The sequence below is a fragment of the Chelonoidis abingdonii genome, chromosome 1 (genome assembly GCF_003597395.2).
Source record: "Chelonoidis abingdonii isolate Lonesome George chromosome 1, CheloAbing_2.0, whole genome shotgun sequence".
Lineage (NCBI taxonomy): Eukaryota > Metazoa > Chordata > Testudines > Testudinidae > Chelonoidis > Chelonoidis abingdonii.
In genome coordinates this window covers 88,941,246-88,962,267 of record NC_133769.1, presented here as the reverse complement: position 1 = coordinate 88,962,267, position 21,022 = coordinate 88,941,246, and the positions used below count along the sequence as shown (strand labels likewise).

Genomic DNA, 21,022 nt, shown 5'->3' with positions numbered 1-21,022 from the left:
CACGGGTTTGATCTGGTTTTTCCAGGAGCAGGTAATTAGTAGACAATGGGTATTCTTCCCAGGGTGTAGATTGACAAGGGAAGGTAGGTCACTTGCATTCCTCAGGTACTTCTGGGAAATCCACTTCACAGGTATTGTTCCAAAAAGGCCTTTGGAGTTCCTAATAACTTCCAGCAATTGCTTTAGTCAGTTTCCTACAGAAGGTACATATCTACAATTCCATAGTAACACATCCAAAGAAGTGGGCTGTAGCCCATGAAAGCTTATGCTCAAATAAATAGTCTCTAAGGTGCCACAAGAACGCCTGTTCTTTTTGCAGGTACAGACTAACATGGCTGCTACTCTGAAACATACATAACTGCATATTTAATACAATAAACTCCAAAGATGCTAAACTTCATTCAATAAAGTTTAACTTAATTCAGTAAAGTTCATTCTAGGTATTGCAGGATATTGTCAGTCTGTCACAGTCTACACTTAATTATTAAGATTCTATTCTAATATTAAAGCATGATTGAGAATACACACAATGCATGAGGAGAGGAAATGCAAGATAAGCAGAGGGAAAGGGGGTGGAGGGGAAAGCTCTCCTTCGTATTGTTACCTTTAGTGAAACAACTGGCATGTAGCGTGTTCTGGAGATAAATTCAAAGAAGGATGCTTAAAGCAGAACACTGTGTTGCTCATGGGTGCATAAATACATACTCTGGTTCGCCTGTATTTTACCATCCAGCAAACTTAAGTGGCACATCTTTTGAGAATCACTCAGATTTTTCTTTAAAAGTACAGTCAATCTGTAGTGAACACATTTTCTTCTCTTTTTGTCCATGATCAGCGATTGCTTCTGAATTTATTATTTGTAAGGATAGCACCATAATCTTAAAATGTTCCTCAGCCTGATCATTTCAAACAAAATGAGACTAAGCGCTACTTATCTGTAATAATACCATCAGCGGGGCCTCATCTTGACACCAGACCAGACTACCTAGATTTGTTTGAGTTCTGTAAGAAAATAGAATTAATCTGAATTTACAGAAAGGTTAAGAAGTTAAATTACTTTTTGACTTGAGCTGTTAAGGTATACAGGGCTGGAAACTGAGAAGAATTGCTGAAACACCTCAACGAGAACATAATTCAGTATTTCTTTATATCAAAAATCCATTGACAGATATAGCGGATCTATTCTTAACAGCTGACCTGTTTCAAAACCAGGCTTACTGGCCAGACAAAAAACAGTGGCTTACTGTTCAGTGATAAAATATCCCCAGGGATAGTTATGAAAGAATCATAATTGAAAAACTATCATCTTCAAGCAACAATATCTGACATACAAATTGAAGTTAGTTAAAGGTGACGTGCAAGGAAAATGCCATTAAATTAACTGCCTAAGGTGAAGATTTTTCATTTTATATATAGCATTCATAATCTACATCTTGTCTCTGAAGTCTAAAATTTTGAATACCGGGTGTCTGGGAGATAGGAATTAATTGAGAATATTTCTGTGCTCGCTGTGTAGAGGGAGTCACCTACTACCATCTTTTAAAATACTCTTGAGATCAGATGAATCTTGCTTTAAAAATAAATAAATACGTAAATAAATTCATTTAACCATCCTGGGATAGGGTGTCAAATTCTGGTTGTCTTACTTTTGAAATTATAGCAAAAGTTCAAAAGCTGAAGAGAGAGGGTGTCAAATAGGTTACAGAGAGAGTGGAACTTGTGTGATGGGAGATGACTAAAACTGTTTGAACATTGTGTAATGGAGATAAGTTTAAGGAACATAATTAAGGTACTCAGAATTATAAAGAACATAGGGAAAATCATCAGTCCCCCTGTTGTTAATAAAAGAAGGGGGCAGTTAAAATTTAAAAGGTAGAGCAAATATTAAGGCAGTGATTATTTAGCATCGACTAGATAGCTATTGATCTTTCCATACAATATTTAAAACCTGCTACAGCAATTCTGTCATCACAAAAGATATATAGTAATTAAAAGCAAATTCCTCCTCAATATGTTAAACTTCCCAAAGCTATATATATATATTTTGCTTTTGGAAGTGTGTGTGTGTGTGTGTAATATACACACATACACACTTCCAAAAGCAAAATATATTTATATATATAAAATATATTTTGCTTTTGGAAGTTTAACATATTGAGTAGGAATTTCCTTTTCTTTACTATTGGACGATTTCACATATAAATATCAAAATAATGTATTCTTAACAGATAATCGTGATTTTAAAACAGAAAAAAGTATTTTCATTCTCCCTCACCTTAGAATTGTTTACTTACATATTGGATACATATTTCATTACACAAAATCCATGTACAGATAAAAAGCCACAGTCCGAAATTAAAAAAAAAAAAGTATATTTTCAGTCACTTTTGCGTTTTCTTTTAGAAAAATTTGCTGTTTAGGGACTTATGTGTATAAAGGAGGTGGGTTTTTTGTTTGTACTGGTATTTTTCTGTCTGAGTCAGTCGTTATCCTTCTATGTTCAGTTCTCCTCACACCTTCTATGGGTCATTGTGATACAGCATGGCCAGAGGGCAGCAGGAGAGTGTTAGCAGGGAGCCTTATTCCCTGCAAGGGGAGGAAGGTTTGCTATAGATTAACTAGAGCACCTGTAGCCAATTAGAGCACCTGTAGCCAATTAGAGCACCAGCAGTCAGTCATGTGATAAAAACCCCGCTTCAAGTCAGACAGTGTGGAGTTGAGCAGAGAGCAGTTTGAAGGAGTTGGAGAAGAGAAGAGTTTTGAAGAGAGACAAAAGGAAAGTTTGGAAGGAGTGCTGCGGTGGGCTGAGAAATCCAAAAGAAACCCTAGGTAAGGGGCACCTGGCTTGTGTAGAAGGAGGGCAAGAAGCCCCTTCACAAGCTGAAGGGCAGGAGAGGGAAGTAACCCAGGGGGAGGAACCGCTAGTTCAAGTGGTTCACCACAAACCTCAAGGCCCCTGGGTTGGGACTTGGAGAAGAGTGCGGGCCCAGGTCCCTCCCTCTCCACTCCCCTCCTCAAGGACACTAGTGGTGTAATTAAAATACCTGTTCAGAGGCAAGCAATGGCGCCCTGAACCTTCCCCAAAGAAGAGAAAGCACGAGACCCAGCATAACAGTACCGGCAATTTGCCACAGTCATCACAATTATCACTTCAAAGGTGGGGTTTTTTTTCTCCTGCTGAGGATAGCTCACCTCAGTTGATTAGACTCTTCCACTTGGTATGCATACTTCCACCTTTTCATGTTCTCTGTATGTATAAATATCTCCTGTCTGTGTGTTCCATTTTATGCATTTGAAGAAATGAGCTGTAGTCCACGAAAGCTTATGCAGAAATAAATTTGTTAGTCTCTAAGGTGCCACAAATACTCCTGTTCTTTTCACATAAGTATTTACTTACAAACCCATACTACCTGTATTATGTATTGTCGGCACACCGTACTCCAGTTTAAAGTTCACAGTTCAGTAAAGTTAATTGAGACTAAGTGTCTCGTAGCTCCTGGTTTAAAAAAAAGGGGGAGAGGTTAGGAGCAGTTTTTTAAAAGTTCTTTGCAGATGTGTTCTTGTAATTACTGTACTGAAATATTTTGTTTCCAGTTCTTTACAATAGCCTCCAGAAGTAGTTGTTAACCTTTTTAGGTCCTCTGACCCAAAATTTAGTCAAATAATCATCCCACAATTCTTTCCATCTGTAAAAACTATCCATTGTTAGTGCATGCTGGGGCTTGTGATGTGAGTGGTGTGAAGTTTTTTGGACAAATAGTTAATTTGCTGAAAAATGCAATTTCAGTGGACCTGTAACTATTCATAAATTTGACACGAATTCATTGAATAGTTTCAGTGCAAAAAACAAACAAAAAACCCTTCTTTCACTCTAGATCACAAGCAGACTTTGGTGGCATTCATAAAATGGGATGGTGGTGGCGTCCCCCTTGTGACTTTAGCCCAGTGGCTGGACAGTTGCCCAGGATATGGGAGGGGTCTGTGGGGAAAGTTTCTCCTGTCTCCCTTATAACTTTTAGCAGTTGAAGCAGTTCCACTTTGTATGATATACTTAATAGTCACTGAGCCAGAGAAAGAGTGACTCTGTGGGCAGGTGGTTAGGGCATTCTCCTGGTAACATGGAGACCATGTTCAGCTCCTTTCTCTATCAGGTGTGTTGGGGGGTGGTGGGGGGAATTGAATCCTGGTCTTTCCCATCCTGGATGAATGCCCTAAACCACTAGGCTAAAAGTTAAGTACTCCTGGAGGGCATTCTGCACCACTGTGTGCACACAGAATTCATGTCCCCTGCAGATTTGTTTTGCTTCCTGGCAGAAAAATGACTTTCTGAAGGGGAAGCAAAGTGACACCACAAGACTGGTCACGTATCCCTCCCAGCAATGTGGGTGCGTTGCTTCAAGTGCCCGGAATAGCTAGTAGAGAGGTAAATCACTTGGCGGGGGGATGCCCTGACTGGTGGCTCCTACGCAGCACCAGGCTCAGCTGCTAGCTTCCTCTTTCCCTGCAAGGAGGGGCTAGAGCTGGGTCAGACACGTCCCCAGAAACTTCCCCCAGCTGCAGGAAGCTCCGCACCCTCAGCCCCACCCTGCCTCCTTCCCCACTCGCTCCTCAGCCACAAGGGGAGGTGACACTGTATGGAGAGCTGCTGCCCTATTCATCCAACCCAATGCATCTGAACCCCAGTACCCAGACAAGCTTCCCTTGTGCACCCAGAACTCTCCACCCCACCAAGACCCCTACACCCAAATCCCCACTCCACTGACCTCCTCACCCCGTGCATCCAGAGCCCTCTGCACCCAGACCTCACCCCCACTGAGACTCACCCCCCACAACCTCCGGACCCTCACCCAGACCCCATACACCCCCACTGAGCCTGCTGTACTCCAACTCCCACCCAGACAAATCCCACCCACCCCTGCACCTGGACTCCCCTGACGAGCCTGCCACACCCACCCAGACCGCCAACCAGCTGCACTCAGACCCCGCAACCCCCCAAGCCCCACTCCTCCAGCACCTGGATTCTCCCCACTGAGCCCCCAACCACCTTCACCTTGACGGCCTTGTAGAGTCCCATTCCCCCTGCACACTCCAGCAAGCCCCTGCACATCCATATCCCACACAAACACCTGGACCCCCAATGAGCCACCCACACCCACATTGCCCCACACAGAACCCTCTCACCCTATGCCTGGATCCCCACACACTAAGCCCCTCCACACTTGGATCCTGCTAGTCTGAGCCTGCTTGCCCACACCCAGATCAGTTGTGCATGACTGTCCCTCTCGCTTTCTGGGCAGGCCTTGCCCTTGCACTGTGTCAGGATCGGATGCAGCTTTACTGCTGAGTCCGTGTCCTGAGGTGAGGGCTGTAGGGTGATCTCTCACCTCTGTGCAGCCAGTGGCCTGTGCTCCCCACTGCTATGCCGAAGGCTCAACATTTATTTATTGACAAATAAAATATGCAGAATTTTAAAATATTGTGTGTGGGTGGGGGGAGAGTGGCACAGAATTTGTAATTTTTTTGTTGCACCATCGCCATCTCCTTGTTCTGTGAATCAAGCCCTTTTAAAAAATATCTGGAAACAAAATATTTTTGGGTCAAATGAAATGTGCACACTTCATTAATTTACCAAAAATTCTGAAAAATTTCAGATTTGGTTTGAACAGAACTGAATGGTGGGGGAGGGGTTTGGAACTGCCAGTGAACTTAAAACATTAGTTATTTACCTAGCTCTACATGTGAATGCTAATGGAACAATTTCTGTGGATTGGGAGGTGTTGAGAGAGATACTGGAGGTTGGCGATATGTCTGTTCCCTCTTTCCCACACAAATCTTAGCTCTGTTGGTTTGTCAATGCTGCTTCAAGGCTGCATAACTAACTGTGAATCACCAGTTTCTATGCGCGGAAGAAGAGTGCTCTGTAGGAAGGGAAGGAGGGATAAAGGGAGGGCGAGAACTTCTCTGTGTCAAGTGACAGTAGAGCAGCAATAGCAGACATGAGAGAGCTGCATCCCTTCCCTGCATAAACTCCTGCTTAGATTTAAGGACTGCAGCAATATTTCTGCTTTTCTTCCCCTCTCGGCTGGTAGAATGTAACTAGCTGAGAATGCCTTCCCAGCACCAACTGCTGAGTTGTGGCCCACCACTTGAAATGCCCTGGTTCACAGTTTCTTAAGATATTTGCTGTCCAACAGTATCACTTAATAGGGAATAGGGTGACCAGATGTCCCTATTTTGTAGGGACAGTCCCAATATTTGGGGCTTTTTCTTATATGGGCACCTATTATACCCCCCACCCCCCACTTTCCCGATTTTTTTCATATTTGCTGTCTGGTCACTCTAATAGGGAACCATTGTGTAGTAATACTCAGCCTTACTTTCATAAAGTCTGTAGATAGTTCAACATAATCTGATAACCTGCCTCTGTTAACCAGTATGAGATACTATCTACTGAATGATTACTTGACTTTCTGAAAAATCTAAACTCACCAAATATAATGCTTGTGGAAGATGACATTTTGAAAGCACTGGAAAATTAAATTCATGAAAATATTCTGCTTCTGTAGGTAAGATCATTGGTAAATCTTGGCTTGTTTAGAATCCAGTGTCAAGAAGGCATTACGTGAAGTTGAATGCTTCACCCTTCACCCCAAGTGATACAGCAACCCATCTGTACAGTGCTATATAGAAAAACAGAAAAACTTTATTGACCCTTATCACCAGAAACTAGCAGGAGATTTTATTATTATTATCAAGATTTCCGTTTAAACCAAAACAAATGTAGATCAGTAATAAAATTATCTAGCTCCTTTTTAAAACCTAGTCATAATATTTAATTTAATGATTCACCAGAGTAGTTCATTACATGGGTTGATCTGCATATCATGTAAACCTTATTTTTTCTAAATTTAATTATATACAAAAATCTGTATTAAAAAAAATGTATTTAAATTGTAGTATCATGCATGATCAGCATGGATTGAACTCTGCACCCACAGCATGGACATGTACCACTTAAGCTACAGGACTATGTTAACTGGCAGCAGGAGTACACTGTTATCCCAGAGTGGGAAATGGTGGGCTATTAATTCTATGTGCTGGGTCTAGGAGGTGGTTGGGAGACCCAGCTGAACTCTCTTCTCCCCTCTATTCTTGAAGCTGGGGAGTATTTGCCCTATGTTATGCTCCTGGAGAAGGCAGGGAAGGGAGGATGAAATGCTTGGGTCATATGCTGGATCCTGGATCTCTTGGTCTAGCCCAGTGGTTCTCAACTAGGGGTACATGTTCCCCTGGGGGTACACACAAGTCTTCCAGGAAGTGCATCAACTCATTTAGATATTTGCCTAGTTTTACAACAGGCAACATAAAAAGCACTAGTGAAGTCAGCACAAACCAGAATTCCATACAGACAATGACTTGTTTATAGTGTTCTGTATACTACAAACTGAAATATTAGTACAATATTTATATTCAAAATGATTTATTTCATAATTATGTGGTAAAATTAGAAAGTTGGCCATTTCTCAGTGATAGCGTTTTGTATTTTTAAGTCTGATTTTGTAAACAAGTAGTTTTTGAGTGAGATGAAACTTGAGGGTACACAAGACAAACCACTCTCCTGAAAGGGGTACAGTAGTCTGGAAAGGTTGAGAGCCACTGATCTAGTCCTCTCCCCTGTGCTCCCCATCCCCAGTGCTCCAACAGCTCCCACACATTCCCAGTACACTATGTAATGCAATGGCTGCAGCTGCTGCTTTGGTGGCAGGATGAAGCCTTCTCTTCAGAGCGTTGGTGTTTGGTTATTATTTTGGCGTGCTGCCAAAGTCTTCACATGGAATGCTAACAGCAGTAAGGAAATGGTGATTTTTTTTAAATGGTTTATAATTGAGGTAAGCTGAAACAGAATTTCATAGGACAATGAAAAGGCACTTCTCTAGCTCAGGGGTTTCATCCTTGCTGATTTTTCAGTGTTCCTCTGGAAACAATGGAAGCATTAGACCTTCTTAAAAAGAAGTCACAAGAATCGCTTATTGTGTCAAGTGTTAGGTTACCAAACTGAAATGCTGATTGACATTTCAGTCATCGCTTATTGTGTCAAGTGTTAGGTTACCTAAACTGAAATGCTGATTGACATTTCAGTCATCTCCCTCATTCAGATGCTCAGCAGCACTTCATTTATTACAAATTGTGTGCCTAATTTCATACTTCTGTTCAAAATATCAAACATTCATTTTGAGTTTTCAAAGTATGTCATGACGTGGGTATTAGACATAATCCTCACTCACTACAGAAGTCTAGATAAAGCACATAGCATTATATCTCATTAATGGATTTGGGGAGTGAGTGAAAAAGAAAGAGGCCTCATGGATGTGAGCCAAGTGCCAGAAATTCAGGTCTCGGTGGCATCTCACTGAAAATGTGCAAATGCACTGGCCACAATATGTAGCACATGCCCAAAGGTGAGTCAGTCTCTGGCATGCATTGTGGTGTGCCTATCCCTATTGGAAATGCCATGAACTGCTGAGTTTCATGCAGCTTTCTTGTATATTTATTTCAGAATAACATTATTCTAGGCACATAATGCAAATACATTGTAAACATGAAATTCTTCCCAGGCCAACTAGTCCATCAAAACTTCAGCTGTTAGGCAATGTGAGCATATAGGTAGGCTTTGCAGCATGCCCTACTAGTCAACAGACCTTGCCTTTGTTGAACCAAGGGGAGGAGCAAATTCCCGACTTAAGAATTCTTCACTAAAAACATCCTGCTGCCGACAGTGTCATTCTTGTTTAAACCTGGAGGCTGTTAGCTTTAGTGTCTCATCTTATCTCCATTGCTGTGGAAACACTTGATGAGCAAGGGAGTCTCTGAGGTACCCAAGTTAAAAGCATTCAAGGTTTTTGCTCTGCACAGCCAAGAGCACGGGCTCCTTTAGCAGGGTGTATATAGGGGTATATAGGTATAGGCAGCTTGTTACTGAACATGGAGTTGTTTACCCTGGGTAAACCCTATTTATTTGACAACAATGACTTTATTTTAGGAGATAATCATCTGCCCTTGTTGTGTATCTCGGTATCTCCTTCAAATACATCTCTGTGGTGGCAACTGAGCAACTAAAAAGAATATTTGATGTCTCATTTTCTGATATATTTAAGTTCAAAACCAAACTGAAAACAACCTGTGAAAATCTATATCTCAGAAATATCATGAATTTCTGTTTCAAAATTTACTCGATATAAAGGCGTTTTGACCCATACTAGCATTGGCTGATGATAGCGTTCTAAAAGTTAACAAAGTAAGGAGAGCTTAACACAGTAAACTGGGAAATGTATTTTTGACACTTTAAATTGTAATTGTCATATGATTCAAATAAGGGAGGTGGCCATTTTGCTGAAGTGGTTCTATTTGCTACATTGGCAAGGTAGGAGCGGAATGGATGAGATTGAAAACCAATTTCTAAGTTACTTTAATATTTAACAGAATCGAAACAGATGAGCTAACTCATCAGTCTACACAAGGGACACTTTTCATTTCACTGTTTTTATGAAAAGAGATTTCCTTACTAGTCTTGGGTCTACCTATTTTCTAATATCATAAATTATTGAAACTGAAAATATTTTTAAAATGTCAGTTACTTTTTACCATTTTTATTTGCTTACTTTTTACATTTCATTCAGCTTTTCCTATGACAATAAATTAGTTTCTAGATCAGTTTCTGAATTCTCTGGATCTCCTTTCGTAGCCAGTTGCTGAAGAGTTTGAGTTATATGTATAACAGGAGAATGTAATTTTTTTAAATTAGTAAACTGTTTCCCTTGATTCTTTTTTTAATTGTAGAAATACTTCAGTTGATCATCTTTTTAAAGACTTGTTTTAACAAAACCTAATTTTGAGCCCTAAATTGACCTGTGTCCTTTTGACAATATTTACTTATTTCTCCAGGATCTGAACAAGCGCTTGTCACTACCTGCAGACATCAGGATACCTGATGGATATCTAGAAAAGTTGCAGATAAACAGTCCACAATTTGATCAACCAATGAGTCGACGTTCTCGTAGAGCATCACTAGTAAGTTTCTGTGATCTCTGGTTCCCAGACAAACCTGGTCTGCTTGAAAAGTGTCAGTTCCAGTCATATCTCTCCATACCATGCATTTTCATGTTATATATTGTTTAACTCTATTTGAGACTACAAGGTGCTGAGTGCAGCCCAGAGATGCTGAGCACCCTTTACTCTCTATTAAAATTCATGGGAAAGCTCAGTAACTTACAGGATGAAACTCTACATTTTTCTCTTCCAGTTTTCTTTATTTCCATTTTGCAGACTTTTCTCACCATCATTCCTCACTGAGGGCCAGAGCCAGCATTCATTGAAGTCAGCAGTAAAGTTCCCACTGACCTCAGTGGTGCATATTTTATCCCTAAGTGAGCGCAGCCTAAGAGGAAAATGTTTTTTAATCATAGAGTTTGGGAAGAGCAAAACTCCACTAAGAAGTCCTCTATGAACGGTTGCTATGAAGATCTGTGTTACCTGTTCACCAATTAGATACTAATGACTGCTATACAAACACACATACATACACACACACACACACACACGTTCTTTTGGAGTTCAGTAAATATGGTGATAACAAATGTTCTTCTTTTCCCACTGTTATGCTGACATGGTGTTTTAGGTCTTTGTTTTATTTAAAAAAATAGATTCAAGGTTAGTTAACAAATCAATTCAAATAAAGTATGCAAAATTATATTTAGGTAATTTCTTCTTTTAAATAAATGTATTCTTTTTGGGGGAAGAGCTCTGTGTTTATAATTGGTATAATTATTATAGGTCTTACAATTTGAATTGGACTTAAGAGTTACAGTTCTGTCTCCTAGGAAGTGGACTATTACTTCATTTAACATAGGCCATCAAGTAGCCATCTGAAAAGTAATAATTTTTCAGTCATTACTGATCTAGGTTGGATTCTGACTATTGACCCACATATGAAAGACTTTCTATCCCATTCCAAACCAGGCCATTATCAGGAGCATTTTTAAGCATAAAAAATAAAGAAAGAAATTGAATAGCTTTATAAATTCTTTTTGCTGATTTTATTAATTTTTCTTGCAAGAACATTCTGCTTTATTTATTAATTAGATATGTGAAAATATCTAAATGTCTCTGCTGAATTGATTTAATTAGCTATGTAATACCTTTGTTTTAATACTTTGTAGATCATTAACTATTTGAGTATTTTGGAGTTACTGTTATTACAACTATGAGCTGTACCGTCCCCTGGTAACTTTCTCTTTTCTGAGGTAACAGTGTACTGCAGTAAATGTTGAAGGCTTGGATTATAATATTTAGTCTTTTTTTTCTCTGCATCTAAAATTCATACATATTAAATGTTAGCTCTAAAGCACTCTGATCTAGGATGCCGTCTGCATTCTAGAATGAAAATAAGAAAAACAGTGCCCTCTAATGAATATAATGTGTATTTAAAATGGTACATCTGTCACAAGTTGTTGTGGGGGTGGATTGTGGAGGTGTTGGGGTTTTTTTGTCTGCTTTTTTTTTGTTGTTGTTGTTGAGGTTTTTCTCTATACTTTAAAGATATTGTCAGGGCTGCTAAGTCTAAAATGAAACCTGCCAGCTGCATTTTGGTTTGTGGGCATGCACGTGCTGCTTTGTCCTTCCACCCTGTCAGTCTGTACTGCTCTCTTGAAATGAAATTAAACCCAGTTATCTGGGGTTGTGACTGAAAGGTTGCCTGAAGAGTAGTAATTACAGTTTACATATGTTGCATCCTTTGTTTTGAAACGTATGTTTTGAAAACCAATATATGTTCAAGGATTAGTAGAAATTTAAAAATATACAGTGAAGATTGGTTGAATTTTCGACCTGACTGTGCCTCTTTCAAATTTTACCACTGACATTATTGCATAATTTTAATAGGTTTGTGTAATAATTCATTTAATATACTAACGTGTATTGACAAATACAGTACTGTGAATGCAATTACATAATGTCCTTGGATACCTTCAGTGCATCAACTATTAAAATAAGAGGCTATAAATAGACATTTGAAACCTGCATATATAAGTCCTGATTTGCAGAGCATTACAGCAAAACTAATTTACAATTAATAAATTGCTTAGGCACCCTTTGAAGGAAAAATGAAAGCTTCCTATGTTTAAATATTCTTTCACTGGAGTTTTTTTTCTTTAGTGTTGTTCCACTAAAATATACCGCAACTGGTGCCAAATCTTCTGGGCAAGTAAGCCTTGGATACTGTTGAATATCTGTCTTGACATATCTCCATTACCCACCTTCTCCTCTAGCCAAGTGGTGGATTTTAATTAATGCTAGAGAACATGTGTCTTACTCTGATAGAATGCTGTATAGCATTTGATCTTTATACTAGGTAGCCTAAAGTCAAACTACAACTCTACCTCGATATAACGCTCTCCTTGGGAGCCAAAAAATCTTACCGCGTTATAGGTGAAACCATGTTATCTTGGACTTGCTTTGATCCACCGAAGTGCACAGTCCCGCCCCCCCGGAGTACTGCTTTACCGCGTTATATCCAAATTCGTGTTAGGTCGGGCGGCATTATATCGAGATAGCAGTCTACTTTCGAAAAAGAGTTTAATGCAACATACATTAAATTGGGTAAGTAATGACATTATGTTAACGTGTTTCCACAACTGTTAGAACATCCACACTATCTCCTTAGAGTACTAGTTCATATATGCTTTACAGGGAATGTAGTAATGGGACAAGGTAAATACCATTCCATGGTCCCTGACACTGCTTACAGTGATCTGCATTGTAGCATCATGAATATTGTAATACAAATGAGTAGGAGGCAGATTAGGTATCCCCGCCTCTGATTAATGCACTTGTATTGTATTGTATTGGCTACTCTAGATTCTATTCTTAATTAAATAATTGGAGAAAAAGATAGAGTAAACATTGTAAAATCTGCCAAAATGTACCCAAACTCATTATGTTAATTACAGTCTCGTAGCCTCCAAACACTCAGGTTAGTTCGTGAATTATCCCTTGAAACTGTTTTTAAATGCCAGAAACTGTCCCTGGACCCTGACACCAGCAATTGGGCTTCATTTCTCCTGCAGTACAGAAAGTGGTGCCCTGAAGTTCCTCCTCCTTTTTACTTCCTGCAAAACTGTATTTCCTGTACAGCCTCATGAGAGGAATGAACATAAGATTTGTAATGGAAGCCTGGAAGCCTTGTGATGGAGTGGGCAAAAAGCACATGCTGGTCTGTTTGGGAAATAGGGGGTGAAGCTAGCTCCACCTCACAGCACCTGCTACAAATACCAAAACTGTGGGGAAAGTCCCTCCATCTGGAAACAATGAAAAAGGAGGCTTCAGAGTAGTACTTCCCTGTCAGAGGAATCTTGAATCTGAGACATAGAGCTGCCCTGAATTAGAAAGTGAAGAAGCAGCCAAACCTAGGAAGTAGGCTTGGATCAGACTTTACTACCCTATTGATCATTAGTTTGTTAATGAAGGCAAACCCCAGGAAGAGCTGAGTTTTGACACTGCAGAGGCTATGGGCCCATTTTAAATATCTGCATTCTGGCCCCTTTTGGGCCAGAGCAGTGTAAAGTGGTCTTATTGTAAATAGGAATTACCCTATAGTGACCACATTGTAGTTACTTGTAGGCATCAAGCAGATGAGTAGAGAAGGGAATTGAAAGAGGAGAAGTTAGTGGGGTTGCAATCCAACTCGTGGGGAGCATTTGTTGGAGATGTGGACAAACAGTGCACCAAGACTTTGCATTGGCAAAGAGGAGGGGTCAGGGCTGGCAACATGCAAAGAGACAAATGCTGATAAATAGGGCCAGGTAGAATGATGCAGGTCCTAGAAGGCAAAGACAAGAAGTGGGAACTAGATGTGGGGGGATTCAAAGATATGGGGTGACACAACCAGAATGAAGTATGAGGATCTTACTGGCAGTGTTTGGTACGGACTGAAGTGGGACAAGATTTAAGTGTCAGGGAGGTCAGAGAGGACATGGCAGCAATAAGCAAGCCAAGTGATGGGGGCCTGAACAAGTGTTTTAGCTATAGGGATAGCAGGAAAAGACGTGATCTTAAAAATGTTTTTGAGGGAGAAGCATGAGAATTTGGATATGGTGAGTGGGTGGGGGGGGGGGGGGGTAGAGCAGTCTGAGATGACCACCATGTTACAGGCCCCAGTGATGGTGTCAGCAGTGACAAAATGGGGAGAATAAAGAGAGTTTGGGAGGGAAGATAGGGTGTTCAGTCTGTACCTTCTTAAATTTAAGTTGATAGCTGACTAGAAGTGATGTTAGGAGGGCAGGCTGAGCTTCAGGATTGATTCTTTGGAGACAAAAAGTCCTTGTAATATGATGTGCTAAAATAATTCTTAAAACCTAACAATTTTATAAAGATTGCTTCACCGCTTTAGGATATTTTCTGAAACAAATGTTTTTAGTTTGTTGAATAAGTGATATATACAGTGAAATACTTCTCCTGATTAATTTTTATGTTTATACTAAATGTACCATCTTTTTGCTTGCATTACAGTCAGAAATTGGATTTGGGAAAATGGAAACTTACATCAAATTGGAAAAGCTTGGAGAGGTTTGTATAATTTTCTTCAGTAGTGATTATCATTTTGACAATAACATGCTTTCTTTACTTGGAACTTACTTATGTGCCCTTGGTTTTAAAGTTGAACTACATGTATCTACATATTTGATAGAGCTCTTTCATTAAACTAAACATATATATTAACACACAAAGTAATGTCACTATCATTCAGCTTGTAAATATACATATGTTTATGTGCATACTGTTACCAAAAACGAAACAGCAACAAAACACAACCACCAAACAGAGTTTCATAGAGCTTGGGAAAAGCAAAACTCCACTAGGAAATCCTCTATGAACAGTTGCTATGAAGGCCTGTGTTACCTGTTCAGCAGTTAGATACTAATAACTGCTATACAAACACACATGCAAAAGCACACACGTTGTATACTATGCTACTTGACTTTGCAATTATGAATCCTCTGTTTTTGAGATGCAATGTTTCAGCCCTCTCCAAATGCCTATCATTTAATTCACCTCCTTTTTATGTTGGATAGCTCTATAACCTGATGTAATGTTACATATCTTTGTGAAAATGTTAATAAATATATAGGATGATTGTCTGCATAGATATGGATTTATTGTATTTCACTTTAATTACTCTATAGTGTAATGAACAATCCAGGATATGTAACTTTACCCAAGATGTTATTGTTCCTTATTTTTGATATTTAATATAAACTTATTGTAGCAATCTGCTGAAAAGGACTCTCTCTCCAGTACCTTGTATAATTATGTAACACATTTTCTGGGTGTTTTTTTAAGCCTGTATTGGACTAATGAAGCAAATACCAAAAGATGAGCTTAATAATCCATACTGTCCATTATGCAGCAAAAATGAAAAATTGTGTTTGTTTTACCTGTCTTCTCCTGTGAAATTAAATGTATAGTGAACATATTTTTATTCTTTTTGATAGCATCTTTTCCGTTTCCTTGACGTAGTCTTAAAAGGTTTGGGCCTGACTTTTAGAAGGTTCTAAACTTGCAGCTTCCATTGACTTCATCTAGGGTTGAGAGTGCTCAGACTCTTTGAAAATCAGGGCCTGTGTCTGAAAGTCATTGATGAATTATGCTTGTGTCAAAAAAAAAAAAGGGGGGGGGGGTGTCATTTCCAGAAGCTGCTGCTACCAAATGAAACTAATTGTAGGACCTGTCATGTAGATCTTATTTGTTTGGGGTAGGGGTTTTGTGTGTATATATTGCGCTTTCTATAAAAGAAAAGTTTTAAATGTATTCCTTTCCCCTTACCACATAGGGTACTTATGCAACAGTATATAAGGGAAGAAGTAAATTGACAGAGAACCTGGTAGCTCTAAAAGAAATCCGACTGGAACATGAAGAGGGGGCACCATGCACAGCCATAAGAGAAGGTACAGAAAATATTTTTTCCTTTTATTTAAAATATATCATTAACTGAAATTATACAGTTTGACCAAAGAATTGAGGCTGTTCTCATGTAAACTGGATATTACAATAACTAACACTATTATATGGGGTACTGCAATCAAGTTAATTCAGTTGCAATTTTGAGACGCATTGCAAATACATTTATTTAATGGACTGTAATTGTGTTCTCAAATAAATGAAGCTTTCTAAGTGTTAGAAATTATAATTATAATTTACTGTTAATTATAACAGAAGCAAACAACTTTCTGGAGTTTAGAGTATATACCATGACATGACTAACTTGTGCCTGAAATACTGTCTGTCCATATAGTGTATGAATTAATTATAACTGCAGTTCAGTGGTAGTACGTGGTCTTGTCTGCTTCACAGTGTGCACTAGATGAAATTTTCCTATGTGAATGAATGGGTTAACTTAATGCTTTAGGAAATATTAAATTTTGAAAACTACATTATTTAAATTACCATAGAAATTAAACAAATAACTCATAAATTTGGATTAATTAGAAATACATTTACTCCTTAGTTTTCCCCTCAAGTCCTATCCTTAAGCTTTAATTTTCTTTTTTTCTCTTTTGCAGTGTCATTATTAAAAGACCTAAAGCATGCAAATATTGTTACTTTACATGATATTGTCCACACAGACAAATCTTTGACTCTCGTCTTCGAGTACCTGGTAAGCATTAAAACAATAATAAAGCTTTACATTTAATGGATCTGTTTAGAAAGTCTTATTTAATTTTCTACCTAGAGAAACACAAACATGATTAACTTTGTGGTGCATTTTAAAAAATAAACAAATAAAGGACTTGATATTATTCTGTCATCATACTATTTTCCTACATATAATCCAGTGGAACATGGAAGCAAATAGCATATTTCACAGAAAGCTAGTTGTGTTGTTAGACATAACATTCACTGTCAAATTGTCATAAATTGCTTGGTGTAGGTCTGACTTATAGGTAATTATTAAGAGCGTAAGAACGGCCATACTGGGTAGGACCAAAGGTCCATTTAGCCCCATATCCTGTCTTGTGACAATGGCCAATTCCAGGTGCCCCAGAGGGAATGAACAGAACAGTTAATCATCAAGTGGTCCATTTCTTGGCGCCCATTCCCAGCTTCCAGCAAACAGAGGCTAGGGACACCATCCCTGCCCATCTTGGCTAACAGCCATTGAGGGACCTATCCTCCATGAATTTATCTAGTTCTTTTTTGAATCCTATTATAATCTTGCCAGAGGATGTTGTGAAGGCCAAGGAGTTCCACAGGTTAGCTGCACTGTGTGAAGAAATACTTCCTTTTGTTTGTTTTAAACCTGCTGCCTATTAATTTCATTTGGTGACCCCCTAGTTCTTGTGTTATGAGAAGGAATAAATAACACTTCCTTATTTACTTTCTTCACACCAGTCATGATTTTATATACCTCTATCATATCTCCCCTTAGCCGTCTTTTTTCCAAGCTGAAAAGTCCCAGTCTTATTACTCTCTCCTCATATGGCAGTTGTTCCATGACCTTCATCATTTTTGTTGCCCTTTTCTGAACGTTCTCCAATTCCAATTTATCTTTTTTGAGATGTGGCAATCACATCTGCTCGCAGTATTTAAGATGTAGGCGTACTGTGAATTTATATTTAGGCAATATGATATTTTCTGTCTTATTATCTATCACTTTCTTAATGATGCCCAACATTCTGTTCACTTTTTTGATTGCTGCTGCATGTTGAGTGGGTGTTTTCAGAGAACTATCCACAGTGACTCCAAGATCTCTTTCTTGAGTGGTAACAGCTAATTTAGACCCCATCATTTTATTTTGTAGTTAGGATTTTGTTTTCCAGTGTGCATTACTTTGCATTTATCAACATTGAATTTCATCTGCCATTTTGTTGCCCAGTCATCCAGTTCTGAGAGACCCTTTTGTAGCTCTTTGCTGTCTGCCTCGGACTTACAAAACTACTCAAGGTAGTTACCATCTGTAAATTTTACCACCTCAGGGCTGGTCTACACTAGGGGGGGAAATCGATCTAAGATACGCAACTTCAGCTACGTGAATAGCGTAGCTAAAGTCAAAGTATCTTAGATCAAGTTACCTACCGTCCTCACAGCGTGGGATCGATGTCCGCAGCTCCCCCTGTCGACTCCACTACCGCCGTTTGCATTGGTGGAGTTCCGGAGTCGACAGGAGCTCATTCGAGGATCGATATATCGCATCTAGATGAGATGCGATATATCAATCCCCGAGAAATCGATTGCTACGCCCCAATACGGCGAGTAGTGAAGACATAGCCTCAGTTATTATACTTCTGGACCAAAATGCTCACTTAAACCAAAATTATGGTTTTAGAAGTAAGTGGACAGAGAATAAAATAATTGCAGTATTATGTTGAATGATATTGGTACTGTGAGGCACCTAGCATACTTGCAGGTGCTGTAAAACAATAATAGTATAGAAATTACTATTTTACATTTCTTTTGAAACAGGGATGTTAAATATTATGGCCTACATTTTCAAACTTGAGTACCTACACTTAGACACCTAAGTCACTTTCCTGCATGATACAGATTGATAAATCATGTTTTGTTTTAGTTTTTTTCACTCCATATTACATATACATTTGCTGAAGTTATTCTAACCAAGTCTATGGTAACTGTGATGGAACATCTAAAGGTGTAGTGCACAGAGTTCATGAAAACTTAGTTCTCTTCCAAATAAAGAGAATGGGTAATAATTAAAATTCAACATAACATATAGCCTTTGGGGGAAAAAATAAAATGTAGTATATAATAAGTAGAACTGATCTGAAAATGTTGGGACGGGGGAGTTTGTCGGAACACTTTTACTTTCCTTATGGGGGGGGAGGGCGTTTTTTCTCTCTTTGGGTTTTTGATTTTTTTTTTTTAATTTGATGAAAACTCAGAATTTTCCACAGCACACAGATACTTTTTCTGAAAAATTCCATTGAATCAAAAGCTCAATTTTCTGTCAAAAAACTGTTTTATATTAAACAGTGGTGGTGATTTTTTTGACAGGACAAGGACCTTAAGCAGTACATGGATGACTGTGGTAACATCATGAGTATGCACAATGTAAAGGTGAGTGAATGTTTTTTTTAATGATAATGATTGATTTCAAACATTTTTTGTTCTGATTTTAAAACCACAGGGAACTTACAACTTAGTTACTCACAACTGCTCTTTCTGATAATAATAGATACAGTCATATTGAAGAGTTTAATGACACAAATCATGGCTTTAGTAAAAGTTGTGTTCTTTTTTAAATATTTTCCTATTGGGAAATAAGATTTTTAACAGAACAGTGTGTCCCCTTTAAGGACAGTTATGTCCTGTTCCATGACCTAGGCCGTGTCTACATTACAAAATTATGTTGACCTAAATTACGCCAGCATACAGCCACTCCAGTTATTAAATTGTTTGTGCACACTTGGCTCATTATGTTGGCGGTGCGCATCCTCACTGAGAGCATTTGAATTGATTGTATTGTCAGTGTAGGGCATTGTGGGATGGCTCCTGAAAGCCAGTGCCAGTTGACATAAGCAACACAGTATCTATGCTGCCACTGCATTGACCGAATTACATCGACCGTGATTCTATGCCATTTATGGAGGCAGTGGTACTAAATCAGCATACAGAGAACATTTGCCGGCTTCTTCACTTCCACAGCTAGATCAATAAAAAGCAGCTTACACTGACCTAACTGTGCAGTGTAGACCAGGCCTTAACCTGTAGATCAGGCATTCTGAGACTTACACGCTTTCTCTGGCATGATTGCATGACCAACATGGGGATAAGTCCTTCTGTGCAATGGGAGGGGCCAACTGACATTCAGATGATGTGGCTATAAGATTTTTTTAAAAAGCCTGTACCTCATTCAAGGGAGAGATCTCTAGGGAGCACAAAGACTCTCTTGCAATAAATTCATGATGATGGTAGGCCAAGATTCAGGGACAGCCCTTGGAAGGAAAGCTGTGGAGAATCTTGTACCAAAAGGAGGAGGACTGTAGTTCCTAGAAAGGCGGGCCACAGAGAACTATGTTCCAGAGGGCAAAAGACTGCTATCAGAAGGGCTGTGGATGGAGCCCAGGGAATGGCTTAGAGGTACTGTGTTGCGCTCAGAAAAGAGCCAAGTAAAGTAGGAGCAGGAAGGAACTTTATTCTGTTGAACCCAATACTGTGAAACAGAAAAGAACTTTTAAAGGGACTTGGAAAGGAACCACTTGTGCTTGGAAGGGCCAAGGGAACTGTTCATATTATTTTGCACAACAGTTTAGTAAACCAGGCCGCAAGAAGCCAGGACACTATTTTGAAATGCCTTGGAACTAGAAGGGAAAATGGGGGACACTGAAGCTGAGGTAACAGTGTTGTCCAGCCATGGTATGGCTTATGCTGGACTTCAGTCAGCTTAATTATTTAACAATATGTAATTTGTATAGAGGATGTTAACTGTTCATCGAAGGTATGTGGGGAATATTTCTACTCCTGTCAACATTGAACAGAAGTGTACTTAAAAAAACAACTTGGAGTCGTGGCACCTTAAAGACTAACAGGTTTATTTGGGCATAAGCTTTCGTGGGTAAAAAAATCACTTCTTCAGATGCAAGAAGTGTATTTTGTTACTTTGCAAGTGGTTGTCCTAAAAAACAAAACCATGCATGCACACACATGCAGGGAAAATTGGTTTGATACTTGTACAATAGTTAATGGCACAATTGTGGATGATGACATAATGTACAAGAATAGTATTTGTTTACATTGTGTTTCGTGCACATTCCAGCAGAATTGTTGTCCCTATTTTTACCTTCACATTATATTGTAAAGTCCTTTCTTTGTTGAAGTACTGTAGGTTTCAATTTGGATATTGGTTACTGTTTGTCGTTTCGTTTTTTTCTGTTTCCACATTAGCTTTAATGTCCTTTGGAGGCAAAATCAATTGTCAACCTGCTTTGTTGTCTCTCTTGGGACAGAGTGAAGA

The 21,022-nt window shown here is 39.0% G+C and overlaps 1 protein-coding gene across 1 annotated transcript in view; it reads left to right on the top strand.

The window, feature by feature from the left end:
- Positions 1-21,022, top strand: part of CDK17 (cyclin dependent kinase 17) — a 131,236-nt gene that overhangs the window by 97,173 nt on the left and 13,041 nt on the right. The window contains exons 5-9 of the mRNA XM_032788532.2: positions 9,943-10,068; positions 14,563-14,619; positions 15,884-15,998; positions 16,614-16,708; positions 19,063-19,125. Coding sequence (XP_032644423.1) covers positions 9,943-10,068; positions 14,563-14,619; positions 15,884-15,998; positions 16,614-16,708; positions 19,063-19,125 — 456 coding nt within the window. The remainder of the gene's footprint in view (positions 1-9,942; positions 10,069-14,562; positions 14,620-15,883; positions 15,999-16,613; positions 16,709-19,062; positions 19,126-21,022) is intronic.